The 25343-nt window shown below is 49.2% G+C and overlaps 1 protein-coding gene across 2 annotated transcripts in view; it reads right to left on the reverse strand.

Moving 5' to 3' along the window:
* The window catches only part of UGGT2 (UDP-glucose glycoprotein glucosyltransferase 2), a 1923861-nt gene that overhangs the window by 1084779 nt on the left and 813739 nt on the right, over positions 1-25343 (reverse strand). For both annotated transcript variants that reach the window (XM_069639785.1, XM_069639786.1), the window contains one exon: positions 4024-4122. In XM_069639785.1, coding sequence (XP_069495886.1) covers positions 4024-4122 — 99 coding nt within the window. The remainder of the gene's footprint in view (positions 1-4023; positions 4123-25343) is intronic.

The raw sequence follows: 25343 nt of genomic DNA on the forward strand, positions 1-25343 counted from the left end.
GTCGACGTCTTCCTTGAAGACACCACAGGTTCACACGGTTTCGAGCGCGTCGAGGACCGGGACCTGGAACAGGCATGACGAGAACGATTCCCCTTGTCCGCGCGGGACCTCTCCCGCGAATCGTGCCGACCACCTGAGCCCGAAGGCGTGCGAGCGGTGTCTCTCGACCGATCACGATCAACCCCACTCGGAGGCGTGGACGGACCAGTGCCTTGCGATTCGAGAATCGCCACCATTTTCTTCCTGAAGGAAGCCCATTCCTCTGGCGTCGCATGCTTGGTGGGGTAAGCGACCCGCCAATGGGCAGAGTCCTCAGACCGATGACGGCACTTCCAGGAGTGCCTCGAAGAGGCAGAGGAGTGGCGGGGCCGACTCCGGGACCGAGACCCACTGGAATTCCGACGACGACGCGGAGAGTCGCCTCTCGAATCGTCTGTCGAAAGCCCCGCAGACCTCGACTTCCGTGGCTTAGACACCTTACCTACCGATAACTTCTTCTTGCGCTCCCGCAAGGCTTTAGACGTGAGCGACTGGCAGTCGACACAGTCATCCGTGTCATGGGCCTCCCGAGGCACCAGAGGCAGGCGTCGTGCGGATCTGTAACCGACATCTTGGACCCACAGTCCCTGCACTTCTTAAAGCCCGGACGTGGTGTTGAAGACGAGGTAGACACTTCACGAAGAAAGACTTCACAATACGAACAGGTTCGAAGAAGCGAGAAAGAACAGAAACTCCAAACAGTCGAGGTGCGCCGAGATCTCCGAAGCGAACACGTTCGTGGAAAAAAAGGAACTGAGGCTACAGGAGTTGTGCGTCCTACTTATAGCATCCAGTGACGTCGGCCGTCGGAGGAGGTCCTCGAGGGCGGCGTATCGACATCATCGACGCAGAAGATTTTCCAAAGCAGCACAGCTGTGGTGATTACATGTCATAGATATGGAATACGTCGGAGGACCCAATCCCCTCAAATCATTTTTTTAAAAAAACAAATCAACTTGTCAAACCACCACAGGCAGGGTCTTTCTCACTGATCCAATAGTAGTTACTTAATGACAACAAAAAACAATTTGTAAATTTTTTCTCCTTGCGTTAGACTTCGCAACACCTAGTTGAAGAAAATTTATTGGTATGGATAGTGGCAAAGGGGTACGAAAACACATCAGAATTAGTGAAGGGTCAATATTCCCTCCATAGATTTGCCGTGTGACGATTCACAGGATCTCGTCACTTCTCCCCAGAGGGGACCCATCCCTGTGAGCCTAGGGAGGTGAGCCTGCTATGCAACAATCCTCCTAGGGGTAGCAGAATGTGGGACCTCACAGCGAGAGACGCCCATCATGGGGACAAGGACTCCCATTCCATGATGGAAGTCCCTAACCCTTTTACCTTTGATATCATGCAATCCTCAAGGTCATCCAAGAAGCAACCTGAGACGACAACTGTCCGTTATTGTGATACTCCCTCCTTTCCTTATATAAAACATGACAATACAAGGAGGAATACATAAAGTGATCATGAGTCAACTATCAAAAGTACTGGGAAAAGGAGTAGTTCACATTGCTCCTTCAGTCTTCCTCTTCTAAGTATCATCAGTACTTAGAAGCAGTGGCCCCAAGAAAGCATGAAGAATATCTCATTGATACAAAAGAGGGACTCTGGCACTCAGTTTAAGTAGAAACAGCAAGAAGGGGCTTACTGATAAGAGATCCTGACGTGAAGCCAGTCAAACCTGGTAGGTTCAAACCTAGGAACGAGGAAGCAAGCAGAAGAAGCTGGTTCCTAGTCTTGAGGACGTCATGGAAGGCTCTGAAGCACTCCCCGTTGTGAACCGCAGAAATGACCTAGGCAGAAGATGGAACCAAGTTAATGGTGGCGTGACCATAGGGAGGTGGACCATGCAGTCCTTCAACTACGGGGACATCATAAAGCCTAGTAAGCCGTAGAGCCAACGCCTTAAAGCAAGGAGCGGAGAGAGAGATGCTGAGAGGGTTCCATGTCATTTCATCGCTGGATGTTTTTCCCGGGGTTTTTTATGAAAAAATCCATCGAATTCGTTTCCCACCCCAACCCCCCCATGTTCTTTAATTTGTATTTATCCCCAAACACCCACACCCCATATATACAATTTACTAACCCCCCCTAAAAAGTTAGATGGGTTTTTTTGAAAAATAATTCACAGTATAAACCCTGCGCAAAAACATCCTGTGTTGAAAGGACGTCGTACCGCTGAGAGCATTCTGTGAGAAGATGCGAGACCAACACCATGAACAGCCAGTGATGTGCCCCCGAGAAAGATGGTAATGGGAGACACGGGAGGCCTGGTAGGGGTTTAGGCAACACTAAAGAGTCTTTTGGGAGTAATCTCCCTCGTCACAGTAATTACACAGACGGTATCAAGATTGAAGAACAATTTGGGCATAATCTACTAAATCACAGTAACAGTATCAAAATGACAAAGAGTGAGGAGAGATCAAGACAAATCTTCATTAGAATAATCAAAAGGAAGATTACAAAAGTGAGGAGTGCCACGGGAGAAATCTCCCTCCTCCCAATAATCATAAGAGACATTGAGAGCCAATGAAGTTACAAGAGTGGTCTATTTAACAATAGTGCTGTTAAGAATAGAGGAGGAAGCCAAAGACACTTCAGGAGTGATTTCCCTTCTTTCACTGCTCAAGGAGAAGACCAGGGATTCCTGGTACTGTACGTTGTATTGAATAGGAAGAACTGTTGTACAAATGGTCAAGCCAGGGAAAGTCCCCGGGAGGAACTTCTAGGACTCTTGAAGGCTGTCACCAAAGACTATCGAAAAACAGCCTTCAAGACTAATACAGTTGGCACAAGGAGAAAGGAGTCATTCTCCTGGTCTCACCTTGTTGCATCAGAAGCTCTTTCAAATTATTGCTACAAAACAGCCCAAAGGCCGAACCAGGAGAAGGGGGTCATTCTACTGTTGATCTTTTTTTGTTTAGTGAATACCTTTTGTTAGTGGTAGGGTCAGAGCAGGACAGTTTTGGGACAGAGGACGGACACTATTTGAGAACCACCCTGACAACGACCGCCCAAGTTAGAATTCAGTTAAGGAGGGCAAACCTTTTAATTATAGGGAGAGAAAGGTCCTTTTTCCGTTTCACTAAATAATAATCTTAAGTTTAAACGCACCCCTTTGTCCGACTCCTTCCGATTTAACACAGCTGTTGCCATTATGATTTGCTGAATGGGGAAGATTATTTGTGTGCTCACATTGCAATTGGTTATCTTCTTAATGGAATGAGTTCCACATGTCCGAGGAACAACAGCACAAAACAGGCACACATTTCAAACAAAATGTTGTGCAAAACAAATAGTGCTAAGTACTTTAACTATTGTATCACTTGTATGGTGCAACCTTACATGCAGTCCTTTAAACACAGTTTCAGCTTTATTAGGGTATTTGAGGCTGCCTTTAACATAGGACTGCAACAACCAACTGGCTTAGCCAATATTGACTTATCTGGTAACACATGTGGCATTGGTCAATGGTAAAATTATGCTTTCCTTTTGGAGTTGTGGACATTAAACAAAATGAAGTTTTGTGCGCAATGCCGGCATGAAAAACGGTTAAATAATATATAACGTGAAACACATCAACCATCCCTGGAAAACATGATAGGATTGCATTTACATTCTATTTAAAACTGATGACTGGCCAATCAAGGAAGGGAAAAAAAGAAATCTGTGCATTCTGTGACCTTAGTTACAGACAGCACTAACTGAGAATAATAGTTACCACTTTATCTATTCAATCATTTTAGTTATTATGTTTTGAGAGAATGCATTTGTCTTCATTAATGTTAATTACCTGAGATACTTTATCTGTTTTGACCTCAGCAGAAGTTAACTGCTTCTCATTATTTTAAGGGTTAGCATAATTATTACAAGCTGCTCCTATTTTATCAATGCTGTGCAAGGGTAGGAAAATACAATTGTACCAATTAGTACTGCATAGCAACTGAACAGCAAATTAGAAAAGAAAAAAAATACCCTTTCTTGTAATGTACTTCATAGTCTCAGCAATTAGAGAACTCTTGTCTTGTGAATCCAAGTAGGAGAACGTGGATACATCATTCACATCAACCGAAGCTACAATATTCATAAAAACAAAAAGAAAATATTGTAACACAAAGATTGCAGTAATTAGAAAGGCAAAAGACAATGTAAATATTTAACAGTTTGATTTTCAGAGATTGATCATTACTGGCAGGGAGGCTGTAATCCGATTATTGCAAGCGCGGAGGAGTCTAACATTCTACAGCACCATAGACAATGTCACAGTTTTTTAATGGACAAGTTTACTCACCTTACCAACTCCATATGTCCTTTGAAATGTTTCCATCTCCTCTACGCCCTTATGGTCGGTACTTGTCACCCTTGAAATGTTTCTGTTGCCAGATGTCTTCAAATTACCAACTGTGGGAAACCACGAGTTTCCATTGGCTCACCCACAAAGCCAAATGAGGAAACCTATGGTGAATAATCTAATTACGGAAGTGGTTTCATAACCACCCTTGTGCGTCTGAACTGATCAGAAGACTGAAAGCGGACAAAATCTAACTATAAGGGAAGTGTCTACCTGACAAAGAACACTTACCAAAGTGGTTTACAGTGTGCTTCCATTCCACAGCTAAAAGGAAATGGAGAATAGCTCCAGGACTGAAGAGATCATGTTCTCCATAATAAAAGTAGAAACTTGTGCTTGTGAAGACTGAAAACTATAACCAATAAGAACTTGCATTTGTTTCAGCTCAATGAAGGGCAGAGGGTGTAACGGGAGTGAGGCGAGTTGAGTCCAGAACCCAGTATGATAAGACATGCCTCTGCTCCCCTATTTTGGTCAAAATGCATTTAAAAAATGTACGGTGCTGGTCATTGGCATTTGTAATATCCGAGATTTGGATGAAATGGTAAATTGACCAGAAATGTCCCCAATGAACAAATTATGAGACAAGGAAGCGCACCCAATCCACTCTTGTATCCAATATGCTTCAGAAAATTTACTCATAAAGGAGATATCAGATACATTCAAACCAGGAGACAGATTTGGATTCTCCTGAACATAGAAGATGCAGTGATTTTAGCGTCCACGGTGTGGATTGGTATCGTTAAATGAACTGAATTCCAAATGTATGCCTGTGTTTAGCATTTAGTTGAGTAAAAGATCTACCCCTGTCCACCACAGTACGCTACATTCTCCGCCCCCGTGAGTGTGTATGCGCCCCGATCCCCTTGCACCCTGTGAGTGTGTATGCGCCCCCTCCCATCTCCATGCCCCACATGAGTGTGTATGCGCCCCCTCCCATCCCCTTGCCCCACGCAAGTGTGTATGCGCCCCCCCTCCCATCCCTTTGCCCCCGAGTGTGAATGTGGCCCCCTCCAACCCTCTTGACCCTGCGAGTGTGTATGCGCCCCCATCCTCTTGCCCCCCCTTGAGTGCGTTTGCGCCCCCCTCGCATCCCCTTACCCCCATGTGATTGTCCCGGCTGCCCCTCATTTCCCCTGACCTTCCCTCTTCCTGTTATATTAGGCACTACCTCAATCATAGCCGCCTGTCATCACAGACCCTGTCCTCTCCTCCCTCCTACCCCCTCCCATCCCCTGTTAAAGTCTGGCGCTACCCCAATTGCCGTCAGGCATAGTAATCGTATCCGCCTGGCTTTTACATCCAACCTTTCCCTCTCCCCCGCCCCCTCCTTTTCCCTCTCCTCCTGTCTTGCAACCACCTCCGTCTTACCCTCCTCCCCCTTTCTTTTATGTCCATTAGCACTTAGTCTATCATTTGTCCCTTGACCTCTGATAGTAGCTTGTCTGTTCCCCCTTTCCACCTTTGTCCTCTCCTACCCCTCCCTCCCTAGCACTATCTGAATCGTTTCCAACCTATTAAGATAGTAGCTTGTTTGTTCCTCTCCTCCTCCCTCTCTCCATACCCCCCTCCTCCTACACCCTTTCCTGTTGTTACTCATGCACTACAACAATTGTTGTCAGGCACATAGTAATGTTGCTGCTGGTTTTGTCTCCTCCTTGCCTCCCTCTTTTTGCCTTAACTGTTCCTTTGCACTTCCACTATCGGATATGTCGTCAGGCTGATTATGAGTTTTTTTTTCAAATTCTAATTGTTTCAAGGACTTGTAAGAATGTAACTGTATTCTCCCATGCTCCCTCCCTCCTTGAAGTGCTTTGAAACACATTGCTTATTTGTATAGCGCCTATTCACAATCAAATCAAAAGGAGTATTGTATATTATGGTTGGTTGTTATTCAGAAGGGATCTTAATTCTTCATTTTTACAAAGTATTATGAAATTGAATTTACATGTATGTAAGTTAGGAAACAAGTAGTCTGCCTGTTATTTTTCCACAGATTATAATGCACTGTCAGGGAGGTTGTTTTATGTAGAATTGATCATACATATGTCTAATTGCAATCTGGGCAATGATATGTATTGTAATATGCATGAAGGTGTTGTGGTATATGTGAAAGCTTTTAAAGTATAAAGTGAATTAAGTATGAATAGTGCTAATTATATTTTCACACCAGTGGCAAAACACAATTAAAGAAGAGGATAAATAAGTATCAAGATGAGCAAGTTATGTTACTGGGATTTATACATCTCTGATGGCATTCGCACGGCCTCTAGGTGATCAAGAAAGGAGCTGGGTTTGGTTAGCTGGGAGAGAGAGAGAGAGAGAGAACACGTACGATCGGTTTACTGTTGCATTGATGCATGCAGACCAAAAGTGCCCTGAGCTCTTCGTGTGGGTCGGCTTCAATGAATTCTGTTCTGTGTTCAGAGCTCAGAGGTTTTTGTGTGAGAAGGGAAGCAGACCATTACATGGCATAGCAAGGTATGGCAGGCAGACCAAAGCATTATGAGTCATATCAAGTGATGACAAATGTCTAACAGTGCATAATTACCCAGGGCCATTCCTGCTCTCCCAGCACTGGCCTCCATGCTGCAAGATGCTCCATAAAGGGTGGTGTGAGGGATCTTGGGGGGAATAATGTACTATACTTGATATGAGAAATCACCATGCCATGCATGGTCCTGAACGAATATTCCCTTTTGCTATACTTTGTTGCACTTTTAGGTGCCTGTGTGAGAACAGATTTCTTTTTGTTCAGGAGGATTAAAGGACGATTGCAGATCAAAACTCTTCTCTCTCTTCACTTCAATGGGTTGAATTCACAAAGTAATGCTTGGTGAGCTCTGGGATGGAAATGGGGCACTGAAATAGAAGTCCAATTTGAATAACTACGCAGTCACCGAGCTACTTTGTGGAGAAACTCGGCATCTCCGGCGGACAGCACACCATCAGCAAAATCCACCACTGCTAAAAGGAAAGGTCCAGAAAACCAGCCTTTCTGCCTACGCCCCAAGACTACGGAACCTCGTCTGGGTCAACATCAGACTCACCCCCACGCTCCTACAATTCAAAAAAGAACTCAAGATCCACGTCTTCAAGGAATCTCTCTGCCTCAACTCCTAGGCCATCACATCGGCCCCTCCCGCCACCTGACTCGCTAGACGCTGCACGCCCCTCTCCTCCCCGCCACCTGGTACAGATGTACCCCTCCTCTGTGCCCCTCTGTATTTCACCTCAGCTGTATATCTGTCTATTACCCCTGAAAAGCACTCCGTTATGCATCTGTACTGTTGTATACCTCTGTAAAGCACTCTGTTATGTGTCTGTATTGTTGTATATCTCTGTAAAATGCTACTTTGCTTCTTGAAGATAGGTCCGTGCTCAGTAAATACAATAATAAAAAATATGCTTTACACTCAAACCTAAGTCTTTAGTGTGCACATTCTCCCTCAAGTGTTCACATATTGGGCTGCATTGTTTGAAATACTGTACTGTGCCGTAGATAGTATGTTCAGTCTTTTGTGTTTACCCTATTATGGAAAATAATCTAAACTAAATGTTCTTTATATAGGAGTGATGTACGGGGAGGGGAGAGGTGCAACATAATGGGGAAAAGGAACTTTACTTTTATTACAGTGATGGTGTGTTGGTGTGTTTTTATGGATCAATTGTTGTCAATAAGGTTTAGCACCTTTTTTATTATTCTTAAAAGATTGTGTGAGTGTAATGCCTAAAGGTTATATGGTTTCAACGGAAACACAAAAAGGACAGCTTTTCTAAATAAAAAAAAAAGGGGGAAGGATGGGATTACTCAAAGTGGTACAGAAGTTCTGCATAATGGACCCCTGGTGCTCCCAGTATTTACAACTTTAATGAACATTCCAAGGGATACAACACCTGGATTGATGATGGTACCTTTTACAGGCACCTATCAGCAAGTATTTCTTTCCCCCTTTTTTGTGGCTTTTGGCAGGCTATGTTTTATGTCTCTGCCTTTGGTCCCTTTTATAGCCTCTGGTAAATATTCTCACCGGGCTATCTTGTTCTTGTCCTCCTTTGTGACTGGTTGCTACTAGGGTCTGTGTTATGCCGCGAGGCGGGTGGAGCCTGTGGAGCCGCTGGCGGTGCAGATACTAGCCCGTCACACGCTCCGCTCACCAGTCACGTTCTCCTTTAGCACCGTTCTAGTGTTGCGTGCTGACGCGACTCGGAAGCTTGAAGCCTCCCGCTTCCGGATCGCGGACGCGTTGCAACGCTTCCGGTTTCCTTTTCCGAGAGTGCTCTACGCGCTGTGCTTTCCGCAGCTTTCACGCTCGTGTATTTACTCTGTCGGTCCCCGATCCCTATCGGGTTCCGTTCTTCCTCTCTTACTTGCCTGCTCCTCATTGCTCTGAGCTTTTTCCCCGTTTGTTCCGCTACTCTCATTCCCCCTTGCTCTCCTTCCAGTCTTCTAGCCCACCCCCGTCCCATCTTTCCTTCACTCTGTGTTCCTTACCTTTTCTCCGTTCTGTCTTCCTGTACCAGTCTCCTCCCTTGCTTCCTCTCATCTTCCTGCTGGACTCCCTGTGTACCGGACCCCGGCCTGTTGATTTCGGATCGTCTACTCTACCGCTTGGAAACCTTCTTCTGTTGCTTCCCAGTGTACCGGATCTTTGCCTGCTATTGGACTGCCGACTTCTCCTGGTTCTCTTTTCTTGAACTGGGTTTCTCCCTGTGATCACCCTTTACCTCTTGGATTGCCTTCCTCCAGAGCTCCTCCAGTATATCTCCGCTGACCATCTCTTCAGCCTGGCCCCGTCTCAAGACTACATCTCAGGGGTCGCTCAGGGTTTTTTTGTGCCTTAGAGCTTTTTCCCCTCCTTCGCGTTCCCGGAGGGGGGCCCCGGGCACCCTCTTCGGGTAGCACGGTGGCTTCCTTCCGTGGCCGTCCTTATCTACACAAAAAAAGGAGCGACCAAGAAGAAAAGGAGAGAAGGGTACGGAAAGGAAAGAAGGTGGTGAGGAGCTAGGGGAGGGTGGAGAATCAGAAACAACGTTCTCAGACGAGGATATCTCTGATCGCAGTGACAGTCTGACATTTAGGTCGAAACAAGGTTTTGTCTTTTCTCATAAGTCTCTCCCTTCTGGTCACTCAGTCTGGCTCTTCCCCAAGGCTAGCCTTCTCTGTTCCTGCTGACTCCAGGCTCGTAGCCCAATCAAGTACACTACCTACTAGGCCACGTAACCTTTTATAGTTTGGTTGATTGTCCTGGTTGTTAACATTACTTTTTACTGGTCTCCTCCGCCTAGATCCCGGATGTCAGATAAGTTATTCCTTATTCCCTATCTTGTTCTAACAGCTGTTCTCACTTGTTCTTCAATTCTATATTATTCATATTCTCTCCAGCAATGACCAAACATTTTAAAGTTTGCACGCCAATTTGAAGCCAGGAGAAATTGTTTGATATTGCATGCAGTCTGGCAGTAGAAGCCAGCTGCTTGGTTGAGTTTGCTAGTGAGCCGAGGATTGACTTGGTAAGGAGCCATCAAGTAACACTCTGGTTGGGGTGGGGGGGCGCTAGCGAGCTAGCAGCCAAGATGGGTGCTTCCTCTTGAGCTCTGCGCACTGTCTGCAGAAGGAGGAGGCCATCAGCGCACCCACCATAGAAACGGCTAATCCTTGCAGAGGGGCACGCGCATGTAAGTGCTGCCCACCATCTGGGCGAGTTTGGAATATTGTTGCAGCCAGCAGGAGCCCTGAGGGTGACGAGATAGTAGCGTGAGCCTGCGCTGCCAGAGGAGCCCGGGCAGGTGTAGTGGGGAGAGCCGGCACCGCATTGACCTGAGAATTCTTTGGGAGCAGTGATTGTCATCACCCAGAACGGCTTGGCTGCTGCCGGGTCCCAGTGGCCGGGTCCCTGGCCTAGCGGAGGAGGAGGAGCTGACACGAGGGCATCAAGCCTGTGCCGAGCCCGGGCTGCGGCCGGAAGCCTGCTACCCGCTCGGCTGAGATTCATCTGTCGACTTCGCCCCGCAGCCGCCTGGAACGGCACAAGTGGGGTGCCAACCGGGTCTGATGTAGTTAGGCTCCCCCTCTCAGTGACTGAGCGCCCCTCTGGGAGTGATGGGGCTCACCGCGCAGGCGAGCTCGCGTGACCTCCACACATGTCCATAGCCTGCATTTTCTACTTGTTGATGCTGCCGTCAGCATGGAGTGCTACTCCGACCACAGAACTCTTCCCGAGATAAGGGACCTTTGGGCCCAAAGCTGGCACAGCTCCTAATCAACAGAGCCAGGGCACACACTTGGGTGTCCTGAAAAGAGCACAACGTTAATCCTGAGGCAGAATTATAGCAATAGCAGCAACGAGCAAAACTGTGAGTAGGCCCTCTGGGACAACAGCGGTTGTACACCCCTCCCTCACTGTGTAGAATTAGCTTACTTCTGCCCCACATCTTAGCGGACTAGCTCCCCTGAACCGCCCCTACACCGGGGCATATCACCTGGGGCAGGAAATTAATAGTTACTCACCTTAGTGACTAACATACTCTTAGTCCACAGTCCCCTTTCCTCCATACTGTATGGGCGTCCCTCGCGAGGGACGGGAGACACAACCTTTTTCAACAGAAAATATCTGCTTGCCCTTTAAATTTAAAGGCGCGCAGGGCACAGCCTTGGGAGCATACGCTTGCCTGACTCCGCCCACCAGTGCCACTCCACAGTCCCCATTGACGCGTCAACAATATTTAACATTGCCTAATGACACCAGTATTATTCGGGGGGAGGATGGAGGGACGTATGGAGGAAAGGGGACTATGGACTAAGAGTACATTAGTCACTACGGTGAGAAACGAACAAGTTACTTACCAACCGGTAACCTTCTTTCGATTGGATGTTCCTCCAACGTATTCCACATCTTTGACACGTAATGTCCACAGCTGTGCACTTTGGAAACTTTTTTGGCAGAGGGCTGTTAGGCAGAATCCTGGGCAGTGCCCTGATGGACCACTACACAAGATTTAGACTACAGGTGGTAGTACAATTTCACCTTTGGTACAAGCCTGTACTACACAGAGTCGTAGCAGTAGTAGAGATTACACAAAGGACTACAATTACTGTGACTAAAGCAAACACTGACAAGGTTTTCGGTTAAAAAGTAAAAGTACATTTATGTTTAGACCATCTGTTCACAAAACATTTCACTTCTGTTAAATTAAAACCACACTTCAAAATACACTACACACAACCAATTCCCCTTGTGCAGAACAATTCAAGTTAAGTACCTTTGGATTTGACAGACCAGTGTTGTGAAACAAAGACGTTACCGGGGGTTATCACGCGATCTCTTTTTGACAGTAATGACAGTTCGGTCTTACGAAAGAGAAGCGTACCCGCGAACAGAAATGTTACCGTAGTCAAACACACTTAGCACATGAATTAACACAAGAGAGTTGGGGATAAAAATCATAGGCAATACTTTTGTCAAGGCAGATAGAATCAAGAGACACTTTCTAAAATGTAGATAAAAGTCAATAGGCCTGCGCAGAGTGTCAATGGGACTGGGGTCCTGTTGTCGAGGATCACAAGGTTATCACAGTCACGATTCGAGATTGCCAGGAGTACTTCGATATTGTCAAAAGGGAAGCAAAAGTTATAAGAGGGAAGAAAGATAAGGACAAGTCTTTGGTGATAAGAAAAGGGTTCACCCTAGTTCCTCGAAGTCGGACACACTTATTCATATGAAGAAGAGCTGGTGCCACGGCAGTTGTTCCTGGTAGTTCCTGCAGACTCACGGTTCCTGAAGCTTCAGTCGTGGGGACAAGAAGGACGACGTCTGGAGCGATCTGCACTACCCAGTGATGAAGCCAGCAGCAGCAAAAGCAACGGTGAATAAAAGGTACGCTCCTTTAAAACCGGAGAGGCTCTTCAGATGGCTATCCGGACCACTACAGCGGTGTGCAGCGATTTCGAGCAAGAAGAGGATCCTCTGCCTGTGGAAGTGAGCTGGTTGATCCAACCAGGCTCAAGGGAAGACGACTCCGGACTGGATCTTCTCTTGTCGTTGAAGGGTAGATAGCTCAGGACTGCAGCAGGGCTTCACCGGTACTCGGGAGTTGCAGCAGCCGTCTTCTTCTCCGCTTCTCTTCGGTTCTTTGCAGTTCCAGTGGCGACTCTCAAGAGTCCTGCCTTTTATGTCAAAATCCCCAACTCACACAGCCTGGCTGTCAATAACTCAGCAGGGGGGTTGTCCGGCCCGGACAACCACCTCAGCGAATCAAGACAAAGTGTGACTTGGGTCTCTAAGGATACCCTGTGCAGGGGTGACTACAGCCCTCCCTCACATTCAGCCCACCTAGACACCCAGACGCCAAAGGAGGGCTTCTGGACAGAAGCCCGCCAAACAAAGGAGGCAAACGTGGTTTGCCGCAAAAAGTAAAACACAAGAAGGACTTTAACAAAAAGAAATGGCGATCAAACCCAACCGGAGCCGAAATAACAAGTATTTGGTCAAGCGGGTTTAAGTTCGAGGCTAATAGAATAGCCTAAAACAGTACCATGTTTATATAGTATTATCGCGGTAGAAAAGTTAGGGTAGATACCACTGCCACCAGCCAAGTCTTAGTGTTAAGTGAGCAAAATAAAGCTCAGAGGTACAGAAAGAAAGGGACAGGAACTAACCCTTTCCAATACCCCATGTAAGATGGGGTTTACTGGGTCTGTAGTTTTAAATGACTACATAAAGTAAATGGCAACTTTACCTGTTTCTGGGGGACAGTAGTCAGCCCCAGAAAAATGGAGTCAGAGGGAAGTCTCAGAGAGAACCCTGTGTCACTGCACGGAAGGTGCTGTGTAACACAAAAAAGTGGGGCTCATGGAGTGGTGGAGCTCCAGAGTCCAAGATCACACAAACAGTAGAAATACACATGGCAAAACACATGTAAGAGTGGGAAAAAGGGCTCACACTCTTACCAGGTGGAAAAAATAAATCCTTGAAATCCAGCAAAGCTGCTGAGGGACTCACTAGGTGAGGGAAATTAGCCATAAATGAGAATTCTCACTAACAAGGGTGTCCTGCGTCGATGGCGTTGGGTCGATGTCCCTCAAAGGCCTCAGTCGAGGGCAACGTCACTGGATGTTATAAATAGGACGCACGCACCCTTGGCTTCAGTTTATGTTTTTTCCTCCATAACGTGTGACACCAATGCCTGCTGGACTGCACATAGCCTTGCGGAAACGTAAGCTGCAATCGCATAGGAAATTCTCCAGATGGACAGGCTGGTAGGGCGATGTGGAATACATTGGAGGAACATCCAATCGAAAGAACGTTACCAGTTGGTAAGTAACGTGTTTTTCGAATGGTTTGTGTCCTCCAACGTATTCCACATCTTTGACAGACTCCCAAAGCAGTACCAGAAAATGGAGGAGGTAAAAGAATTTAGAGTACCCAATCAGATGGCAGAATAAAGAACCGCCTTACCAAAGGCCATATCAGGACCATGGATGGTATCCAGGGAGTAATGTTTAAGAAAGATGTGGATAGAAGCCCATGTGGCTGCATCACAAATATTCCTTATAGGAACTCCCCACTGCAGGGCTGTGGAAGTAGCCATGCCCCTAGTGGAATGAGCTTGCAACCCTTCAGAAGGGTCCTTGCCCGCCAAACGGTAACATTCAGTAATGGTGAGGATAATCCACCCGGACAAGGTCTGTTTTGTAACAGCCTGCCCCAATCGGTGACCAGCATACCCCACAAAGAGTTGATCCTCCACTCTGACCCTGGACATCCTAGAAATATAAAAGCTCAGAGCTCTCCTAGGGTCCAACCTATGAAGTCGCTCCTCTTCCCCGGATGAGGAGGAGGGTAGAAAGACGGAAGAACCACCTTCTGGCTTAAATGGAATTCAGACACTACCTTAGGTAGAAAGGTAGGACGTACCCTCAGTACAAACCGTTCCTTGTGGAACACAGTAAAGGGCGGCTTAAATGAAAGTGCCTGCAATTCACTCACTCTGCGAGCGGAAGTCACCGCAACCAGGAACACTGTCTTGAAGGACCATAATCTCAAAGGACAAGAGTTCAAAGGTTCAAACGGAGCACCCATGAACAATTTTTAAACCAAATTCAGATCACAAACCGGCACCTGGAAAGCGGACGGCAGAAACACATGAGTTAGACCTTTAAGAAATTGAGAAATCAAAGGAATCTTAAAGTAAGAACATTCTTCAGACGAGCGCTTGAAGATAGACAGCGCCGCCAGGTAACCCTTAATGGTACCCACTTGAAGGTCCCCGTGGGCCAAAGAAATCAAGAAAGACAACACCATAGGAATGGAACACTGAAAAGATCATCATTTTGTCCACAGCACCAGTCGCAAAACTTACGCCAACGGTACAGGGATTCTGTTGCCGGCCTCCTGGCCGAAAGCAACACGTCCATCACGTCATCCGGGAGGTCCCAATCCTTGTACCTCAACCTTCCAGATACCAAGCGTGAAGGTTGAGAGTCCTGACCTCTGGATGGAGAGCCTGACCCCCCTCGCGCAAGAGCAGATCCTCTCGGTAGGGAAGACGGCGTCGAGGGCAGATGGACATTTCTAGAAGGTCCGGGTACCACGCTCTCCTGGCCCAATCCGGAGCAATGAGGATCAGGTGGGATCCGAACCTCGGTAACCTCCTTAGCACTGGAGCAATGACAGGGACTGGAGGAAACGTGTACAGCAGTGGGAATGACCAATCCACTACGAATCCGTCTCCTAAGGCTCCTCTCGGAGGAAATTCCCTCAAGCAGAATCTCTCGCACTTCCGGTTGGCACTGGTGGCGAAGAGATCCACTTGCGTGGTTCCCCAAAGGGTGCAAATCTCCAGAAGAACTTCCTGAACCAACTCCCACTCGTGAAAGACCGTGCTCTGCCTGCTCAGAGCATCCGCCGCTGCATTTTCCTCTCCGGCCAGATGAACTGCCGAGAGCCAAAATCCCCGCTGAATTGCCCGAACCAGAGCTGCATTGCCTATCTGCACAATGGGAGTGACCCTACCCCCCCTTTTTTGTTGAGGTAATGCATGGCCACTGTGTTGTCCGTCATTATCAGGGCATAAAAGCACAGAGGACAGAGCTGAGGGCCATCAGGCTGGCCCTGAAGGCTTTTAACAGGTTGATGGGGAGTTTGGACTCCGACAGAGACCAACGACTGCTGGCGGTCAAGTCCTCGGCATGAGCTCCCCATCCTGTGAGGGAAGCGTCCGTCACTACAGTCACCTCCGGCCATGGTTGCCAAAACAGCTCCCCCTTCATCAGGTTCCCCTCATTGGCCCACCACAGCAAATCCTGTGAGACCGAGAGTGGAATCTGAACGGGATCCGATATCTTGCCTGCGACCACTGCATCTTGAGAACCCATTGCAGAGATCTCATCCGCAGTCTGGCCTCTGGCACCAGAATAATGCAGGACGCCATGAGGCCGAGCAACCTTAAGAATTCGAAAGCCGGGAGACTCTGGGCATGTTGAAACTTGTCCACTATCTGCACAATGTGATGAGCCCTGACCTTGGGAGGCGAGCACTTCCCCAAGGACGTGTCCAACACAGCTCCAATGTACTGGAGCTGTTGGAAAGGTGTCTGATGCGACTTCTTGAAATGGAGGGAGAGGCCCAGCCGGTGGAGGGAGTGGCAGGTGACACTGAGGTGATCAAATGCTTGTTCGGGAGAACGCGCACAGATCAGCCAGTCGTCCAGGTAACGGTAGACGTGAATCCCCCCTCGCCTTAGATACGCTACCACCACCACCATCAGCTTGGTGAAGACCCTCAGCGTGGAGGTCAATCCGAATGGCAGGACCCGAAACTGAAAGTGCGAGTTGCCAGCCGCAAACCTCAGGTACTTTCTATGCTTGGGATGAATCAGCACATGAAAGTAAGCATCCTGTAGGTCCAGAGACACCAACCAATACTGAAGTTGAAGGGCCTGAAGGACTTGAGAAAGAGTGACCATCTTGAACTTGTCCTTCCTGAGATGTTTGTTCAACCAACGCAAGTCCAGGATGGGTCTCAATCCCCAGTCTTTCTTTGGAATCAAAAAATATGAGGAATACCAACCAGTGTTCCTCTCCGCCACAGGTACCAGTTCTATAGCGCCTTTCTCCAGCAGGGTTAGGATTTCCTGCATAAGGAGCGGAACCGGAAGCTTCAAAGAGAAATTCCTGTTAGGCAGAATCCTGTGCAGTTCCCTTAGGGAGCACTACCCAAGATTAGGACTACAGGTGAGAGCAATAAATCCCCTTTGGTATCAGTCTGTACCACAAAGATTTAGTTGGTAGCTGTGGCTGAGCAGTCAGACTTATCTCAAGAGTGGGTGGCGCTGTCGAGCAGCCCAAGATGGCTGCTTAGTCCCAGAGCTCCATTTGGCCCGGCCCAAATCCGCCTTCAACTGTGGTTCTTTCTGACTTTGCTGCCCATCAGTTGGTGGAATCGCTACTGTACCCCTCCTGCCTGCTCCACATCAATCCCGGCCAGAATCGGTCCCGGGAAGCCGGCGAACAGGACTTCTCGCCCAGCTGGCTGTCGGCTTGCGGGGCTCTCCATGCGCGGCCGGCTCCCGCCTCCTCCTCCCTGTCGGCTCCCAGCTATAGCGGGCGGCGACCGCGGTGGCCGCGTGTCCTGCCCCCCTTCTGAAGGCCTCCAGTGCACGCCCTGCACCTGACCATCTGCAGTGGGTCTTCATAATCGCCTGCGGGGGCATGCGCTGGAGCGCTCCGGCTCTTCTCCCTCATACCAGCGCTGGAGCGCTCATCTCACCGCAGCGTGAGGCGGCTGGGCTGGAGCCTGGCTGCCCCCTGGAATTCGTTGCCCGTGACCCTGAGCTGGGGACATTTAAACCCAGGTGAGGGGCGCGGGGGGAGGGGGGCAAATGCCCACGCTGTACAATTCTAGGATGGCCCCCCATCACCCTGCCTTGAGTGCCTCTCGCTCCACCCTGGAGGGAGCCACCATAGTCTGACTGCCTGCCCCGGTGGGGGCCTCTGGGAAAGCTAGCCACTGGACACCTCACCACCTGTAGTCACTACAGCCCCGGACTGCACCAGAATCCCCCCCTTGTGAGAGGGGCTCGGGGCTGCGGAACTCCTGGTCTGGTGGAATTGCTTGGCCCTCACTCCCCCCCCAATTCATTGGAGGCACCCCACAAACTAAGATCGACACAGAGCCCCTTGACCTAACAGAGGGGTGAACTGCTGCATATTTCTGTCTGACACTACCTGCTTTGAGGGCTGGCGACCTTCCCCTATTGGCCACTGAATGAATCCACGCTCTCTACTTTGCTGCAGCCTCCCTGCCTCCACTGCTGCCATAATCTGCCCATAACACAACCACAAGTGCAGTGCTTGACACCTGCCAACGCTTTGATCCTCTGCCCATCCGCCTTTCCCTACTTGCTCCAACTGTGAGCCCCTGCCTCACCTGAAACTGCACCGGCGCTGTCTAACAGATCCAGAGGAAAATCGAAGGGGGAGCCATGGACAAATTCACTAAGGCCATACCTTGTCTACCTGCCCGTGTGGAGCCAACCGGTGAGCCTAGACACTGAATACTCGCCGCCTCCTATCGCCACTGGAGCCTTGGCCTGTGCTGGGCCCCCCCCCTTGCTCGAGTGGACTGAGATTGTGGGACCCCTGGTCTGGGGGGGTGCTTGACTCTCACCCTCCCCCCTATCCTGTTGGGGGCACCCGACGAACTGTACCTACATGGAGGCCCCTAGACTAGTGGAGGAGTGAACTTTTACACAGCAACTGCTGCACCTCTTTGTCGGGAAGTATACCTGCCTTCGTGGGTTGGCAGCCTTCCCCTACTAGTCCCTGAGTGGTTCCACGCTCTCCACTTTGTTGCTGCCTCCCTGCCTTCGCTGCTGCCATAATTTGCTAATATCACCGCCACGGGTGCAGTGCCTGACGTTTTCCGTCGCTTGGTTCCTTTGACCAATCCGCCCTTTCGGCTTGCTCCAATTGTGAACTCCGGTATCACCTGGGACTGCACCGGCAATGTCTAACAGATCCAGAGGGAACCCGAAGGGTGGAGCCATGGATAAATTTGCTAAAGCCGTCCTGAGGACGGAAGCTGGACACGCGTCATCCTTGCAGGAGGATCCGGACCCTCCTCCCTGCGCAGTGGCCCCCGACTTGACTACACTCATGGAAACAATGGCCAAAAATTCTGCCTCATTCCACGAGAAGCTAGATGACATCAATGCCAATGTGGCCTCCCTAAAGACACGAGTGGACCAGGCAGCTACCAGGATCACTGACGCTGAGAGTAGAATGAAGATGATATTCAAGTCCTGCAGAACACTGTTGCCTCCCTGTCACGTGATATGAAAAACATAAACGCAAAGTGCGATGACATGGAATCGCGCTCTCGTAGAAACAACCTGTGAATCATTGGGGTCCCGGAGAACCCCCTGAAGGGGCGCATGGAAGATGCTGTTGAAACCTTGCTCAGAGACCTCCTCGGCAATCCGGCCCTCTCACCCTACTTTACAGCCGAGCGCGCCCACTAAGCTCTGTCGCCGCGCCCTAAACCGGGCGACATCCCAAGGCCCATCATCGCCAGGATTTTAAATTACCGCAACAGGGACCTAATCCTTCGCCTAGCCCGTGAGAAGGGCGACCTACGCCTCTAGGCCAATACTGTCAGGATTTTCCAAGATTTTTCGATAGCGGTACAACAAGAGAGGCGCCATTTTCTCAGGGTCAAGAAGTTGCTTAGGGAACGAAGTATCCCGTACGCCATCCTGTTCCCCGCACGCCTCACACAACGGCAAACTGTACTTTTTCACTGTGCCTGACGAGGCGGTGAAATTCATTGAAGCGCACATCCCTCTCCGCGACCCAACTGATGGCCATGCCGGCGAAGACTGATCTAGCATATTGGCCTAACCTGCCCAGTAATGTTTCAACCTGCCTGTGTTACTGGCAATAATGTACTGCAATCTTGGCAAATTCAGCCCTATCTACAGACATCTGGCTTCGGGCCTACTCTTGGTACTTTGGACATTGATCTTCACTCTCCGTCCAGAGCATGGAACTGACCATGGCCCTTGTTGCCTTTTAATTTTCATCCAGTCTTCAACGAATGCAACTCGGCCCGACGTGGCACATTTTGGCTAGTAACCCTCGATTCTGAATGTGACGATGGCAATAACCTACCGCTCATCATGCGAGCTAGGTCCCCTTTACAAACATCCGAATTGTGGCCCGGTTTTGAGACTGTGGACATTGATCTCCTTCTCCCCTTGAGGGAATGGAGCTGAACACTGGCATTGGATACCTCTTCAGTCTCACCTGGCCTCTGATAACTTATCCGCTTTGGGACCCAACATAAGGTTCCGTCTTCCGCAGGAACCCGTCCCTGACGGCCCATGCTGTCCTATAGGACGTTCAAGTAGCCGCCCGCACGGCAACAGCGCACCTCACTGCAATTGCAATGCTTATGTTTTGTTAAATGTTACTGTTTGTTGGCCCCGGTTGGGCCTTGGAAGGGGCATATCCCCATTGGATATTGCCCTCCGAACTCTACTTCTCAGTGGGTGTCGGTTCAGTTGGTGACTCTTGTATCTGGGGTGGGAGGATTTCCACTGCAAGTTGGGGGTGGGCAATGTGGGTGGGGGGTGGTAAGGTTGGGAAATGGGGTAACAGTAATGTAAAAGACGGGGGCATATTGGCAGAACGCACGACATCAGGGCACCCCCATTGGGGATTGCTTCACTCTCTATGTAAATTTCGACAACTGTGGTGGGATGTACCCTAGACTCTTGAAATGCTGACAGTGATGTCCTGGAATGTCCGGGGCTTAAGTAACTACACCAAGGCCTGCAAAATCATGGCCTACGCCAGTAGACATGGATGCAAAATACTACTCTTGCAGGAAACGCACTCTACGGGCCATCTGACCAAGTGCATGGCACCATCATGTGGTCCCCATAGGTATTCTACCTCTTACTAGACCCGCGCCAGAGGGGTGTTAACGATGATCCATAGGTCACTTCAGTTTGTACTCCCCTCCAGGTCTATATAGCTCTTGTGGAGATATATTGTGTTACACTGCGCTATAGTCACCTAGCCACCAGGGAATACTTGCTAGTAAATACTTATGGCCCTAACGTAGACTCTCCCGACTTTGTCGACCAGGTGGTATCCATATTGCTGGGCTATGTGGGAGGACAGATCATCTGGGGGGGGAGGCTTGAACTTTATATTAGACAGTGCACTGGACAGAACAGGCACAGCCCCCAGATCGCTGTCCAGCGCGGCGCGCAAGCTCCTAGTACACAGCACAAAACTTGACATTCGAGATGCATGGCGGGCGCTGCACCCAGAGACTTGCGAGTACACCCATTACTCCTCTGTGCATGATAGTTCCTCCAGAATAGACGTGTTCCTTCTGTCCAGTGCGTTACTGGGGAGGGTGGTGGACACTCGGATTCTGGCGCGCACCTTATCAGACCACTCGCCGGTCCAGATATCTCTGGAGTTAGGAGTTCCTGCCCCTACCATTAATACATGGCGTTTCACGTCCTTGGCCCTACAGGATATAGTATTTAAGGCCGATATTCTTTCTGACATCCAGTCCTATTTTGAGCTTAATACACCCCAGTCCACCTCCTTGGGGGTTCGCTGGGAGGCTTTCAAAGTCTCCATCAGGGGAATGTCCATTTCACGGGAGGCGGGAGTTCTCAAAGCCATAAGGGCGGCCCTTGCCCGCTCCGAAGCCAAATTGCGTTAATTGGAGAGTGCTCACCCTTCATCTGTTGACCCTGCCACTCTCTCCCAGATTAGTAAGGAACTCCAATTCTTTAATGAACAGGCCACCAGGGAGGTCCAATACTTCAGCCGTCCGCAGGCGGCTTGGAAATATGGAGAGGGGGATAGGCCCGGTAGGACGTTGGCTGCATTGGCCAGGGGTGAGTAGGGCCAAACTCATTACCTGAATCAGGGACAGGCTGGGGTCGGAACAGTGGTCCAGCAAATCCTGGAAGTCTTCACTGACTTCTACTCAGAGCTGTATTCTCAACCCCCCGAACATAGTGAGTCCCATATCCGTGACCTCCTCGAGCAGATCCCCACGACTCTCGTCTCCCCCGCAACCAGAGACCAACTGGACTCTCCCATCCTGCTGGACTAAATAGTCGAGGCTATATCCAAGTTCCCCAAAAGAAAGGCACCTGGTCCCGACGGGCTGACAGCGGAGTTCTATCAGGAGCACGTGGCCATTTTGGCCCCTAGGCTACTTGAAGTCTGGAACCAGTCACTCCGGTCAGGTACTCTTCCCCCAACACTGCGTGAGGCCGCTATTACGGTCTTACTCAAGCCGGGGAAACCCGCTGATGAGTGCGGATCATACAGGCCCCTCTCACTAATTAATTTGGATACCAAAATCTTCGCCAAAGTAATATCCAACCGCTTCCTCCCGGTTATGTCATATATGGTCCACGACGATCAGTCAGGCTTTGTGCCTGGAAGATCCACATCCTACAGCATTAGAAGGTTGATTAATGTCATGTCGTGCATTGACCGGGGTGTGAGCACTGTTGCGGTCACACTGGATGCCCAGAAGGCGTTCGACATGGTGTCCTGGAAGTATTTGTGGTTGTGTTGGAAAATATGGGTATAGGGCCTAATATGATAGCATATATTAAGTTGCTGTACACGTCCCCGGTGGCCAGGGTTCGAGTTAACTCCCAGACGTCAGACCTGTTCCCTTTATTTAGAGGCATCCAACAGGGTTGCCCGTTCTCCCCGATCCTGTTCGCCCTGGCAATAAAGCCAATGGCGGACTACGTTAGGTGGCGGCATGCACGCAAAGGGATATGGTTGAAAGACTCCCCTGAGATTATCTCGCTCTACGCAGATGATGTGTTACTTTTCATTAGAGACCCGGCCGTGCATCTAGACCCAATCTTACGCGATATCACTCGTATAGGTACATACTCCGGGTTTACTATAAACTATGCTAAATCCGAGATTTTCCCCCTCACCCGCTCCACGCTACAACACACCACTGAGTACCCGCTCCGCTGGTCCCCAGATGGGTTCAGGTACCTAGGAGTTCAGGTGTCCCTGGCCAAAGATACACTGCTGGCAGACAACTACCGGGCCGTAGCAGAACAGGCCGAGGCCAAAATAACGCGCTGGCGTAGCCTTCCACTATCCCTAGCTGGAAGACTCTCGCTGGTGAAGATGGTTCTACTCCCCAAGTTGCTATATATATTTAGCAATGTCCCCATTTGGCTGTGTAAGAGATATTTCGCGAACGTGCACAAGCTGTTCGCTCAATTCCTATGGCACTCCGGCGCGGTGCGTAAGAAGTGGTCAGACATGTCACTACCCTACGATAGAGGGGGCTTCACCGCCCCAGACATGCTACGATATTGGACTGCATCACAAGCACAGTTTGCATCTTACTGGTACCACGGGCCCCCACCCCATCCTCCTGTTAAGCTGGATGCTCTGGCAGCAGCAGGCACCAACGTAATGTCCTTAATTCTAAACCAGCAGAACGAGCCAGATTCACCCGTTTGACCCGGTCCAAACCACGGTGCAAGCCTGGGGTCGGATGTTCAAAACCTGTGCCGAACAATACCCGTACTACAAGTGGGCTCCCCGCCTGGAACTTCCCCGGGTTGGAACCCACTCATGATACCGCCCTGGCGCGACACTGGGAGGCCCTGGGATACCGCGCTCTCACTGATTTCTTCCCAGAGGGGCAGTTTATAACATTGCAGACGTGGAGGCCAGGTCACTCGGGCTCCGTTCTGGAACTTCTGCAGTTCTACAGACTCCGCACTGCTTTCCGAAATGCATGGCCTGACTTCCCCAATGAACCCCAGGACTCCCCTGGGATTGCCTACATCGCCAACTCGGGTGGTGCTCGTGGGTTGGTTTCTTCACTATACAAAATCCTGCTGACTACTGCCTCTCCCCAGCCATCTAAGGCCCGGGAAGACTGGGCATCTGAGCTGGAGTTGGAACTCACTGATCACCAGTGGGAGAGGATGTGCTCTCATACTAACAGGGTCTCCCTAAATTTCCGTTACCGCACCATACAATATAAATTGCTAAACAGGCTGTATTACACTCCGCGCAAAAAGTCTCTAGATTTACGCGCTCTGACCCTCGGCTCTGCCCGCGCTGCGGCGCGGAGGACGCTGGCCATTTGCACATGTTCTGGGATTGCCCGGAACTAGCCACATTCTGGGGTAAAATCACAGAAACGCTGTCTGTAATTACTGATTCTGTTGCTGGTCCCGATCCAATGGGGGTCTTGTTTGGGGTGTGGCATCCTGAGGGGGCTAAGGATGTTGTTAAGTTCCTGAACGTGAGCTGTATGGTGGCCAAGAAATGTGTCTTGCAGAACTGGAAGAGTCCCACTCCCCCTTCATTCCAGAAATGGCTCTATTTACTCACGTGGTCCCGAAAATGCAAGGAGGAGTTCCTAGGTATGCTCCCAGCCCGTTCTCGTCCCCCAAATATATGGTCCGCCTTCAACAGCTATTTGAACAGTTTAAATGACACCTCGGTGGACGAGTCCCCCCAGCCATCTCCATTGACTGAGAACTTGATGCACTGTGATTATTCATTGCTCATCTACTGTTGTCGCACTACTGTTGGTATGTCCTTGTACTTATCCATTCATGTACCATATTTGTTTTGACTGCTCTGATGTGTGTATATGCTATATGCCGCTGTCAACAAAAATAAAAGATTTTTAAAAAAAAGACTTATATCAAGAGGGAGATGAGCAGTATTCAGGGTTTACACAATAGGCCTACAGTACTATGGCACAAGGAAACACTGACCAAAGCTTTGTATTAAAAAGTAGATTTAATTTAACTTGCTTGATAACTGTGGTACATGTGTTTTATTAGAAGTGTATAAAATAAATATATGTCAAAGGAAAAATATACACACTTCCAAGTTGAATTGTAGACCAAGTGAACCAGAGTGAAAACTGAGCAAAATAGCACAGTGATAACTACACACAAGGGATCCTTTAACAATTCCTCACAAGGGAGGGAAAACACAAGTTATCTAGAAATAGTTTCTTATGCACCCTAGCAACACTTCCCATCAGTTTGTGAACCAGTTCAGCAAGACAGTGCATCAGTATAGGAAATACTTAAACATTGTGAAATGCCATTTTGCTCAGTTTTCATTTTAAGTATGGGAAGGAAAGGGTAGTTAAAAGAAATAGGTGCACCTACACAGTTCTCAGTGAGAATCAATCTAAAGGCAGATCTAACAAATGTAGCCAGATTCAGTAGGCCTGTGCCAGAGTCAGTGGTACAGGGGCAGGGCCCAGGAGCAAAATGTTCTTGTAGCTGCAGTCAAGCCTTTGGTTAACGATTTTGAAAAGATGGATGCAGAAAGCAAAAGACAATGTTAAGAGGAATTGCAAAAGGAGCGAGAGGATACTCGATTTAGAGCTAAGTGATCATGTGCTAGTACCTGTTGGAGACTGAATACTGATGTGTGCAGGGAAAGATCAATCACGGCGGACTGAGACCGCTGTGGGCCGTGCTGACCTAATGTTACCATGAATCAATCTGTTGGTGGGTTATGGATATGTTGGCCCATGTAACGAATCAGTCCAGTTGCTGAGCAATTATGTTATTGTAAGGGCCTCTCCCGGAGGGCAGATGAGGCGGGTAGGCCACTTGGGTAGTGGAGTCCAGCGCCCCCCCGGCTGTGGCCAATGCTGGCTTGTATGTTGGGGATGGGATGGGGGTGGAACATTTCACTGCTAGTTGGGGGTGGGCAGTGTGGTTGGGGGAGGGTGCACTGAGCGGCATGTAAGAGGTTGGGGGGGGTGGGAGGAGGGGGGAGGGAAGACCTAACGTTGGGAGTTATTTTCTCAAAATGATTCACGTTCCTTGTGTCTAAGTTCCAATTGTGGTGAGGCGCGGGGGTATACGGAGGCCA

The sequence above is a fragment of the Ambystoma mexicanum genome, chromosome 7q (assembly GCF_040938575.1).
Source record: "Ambystoma mexicanum isolate Mex_15411 chromosome 7q, UKY_AmexF1_1, whole genome shotgun sequence".
Lineage (NCBI taxonomy): Eukaryota > Metazoa > Chordata > Amphibia > Caudata > Ambystomatidae > Ambystoma > Ambystoma mexicanum.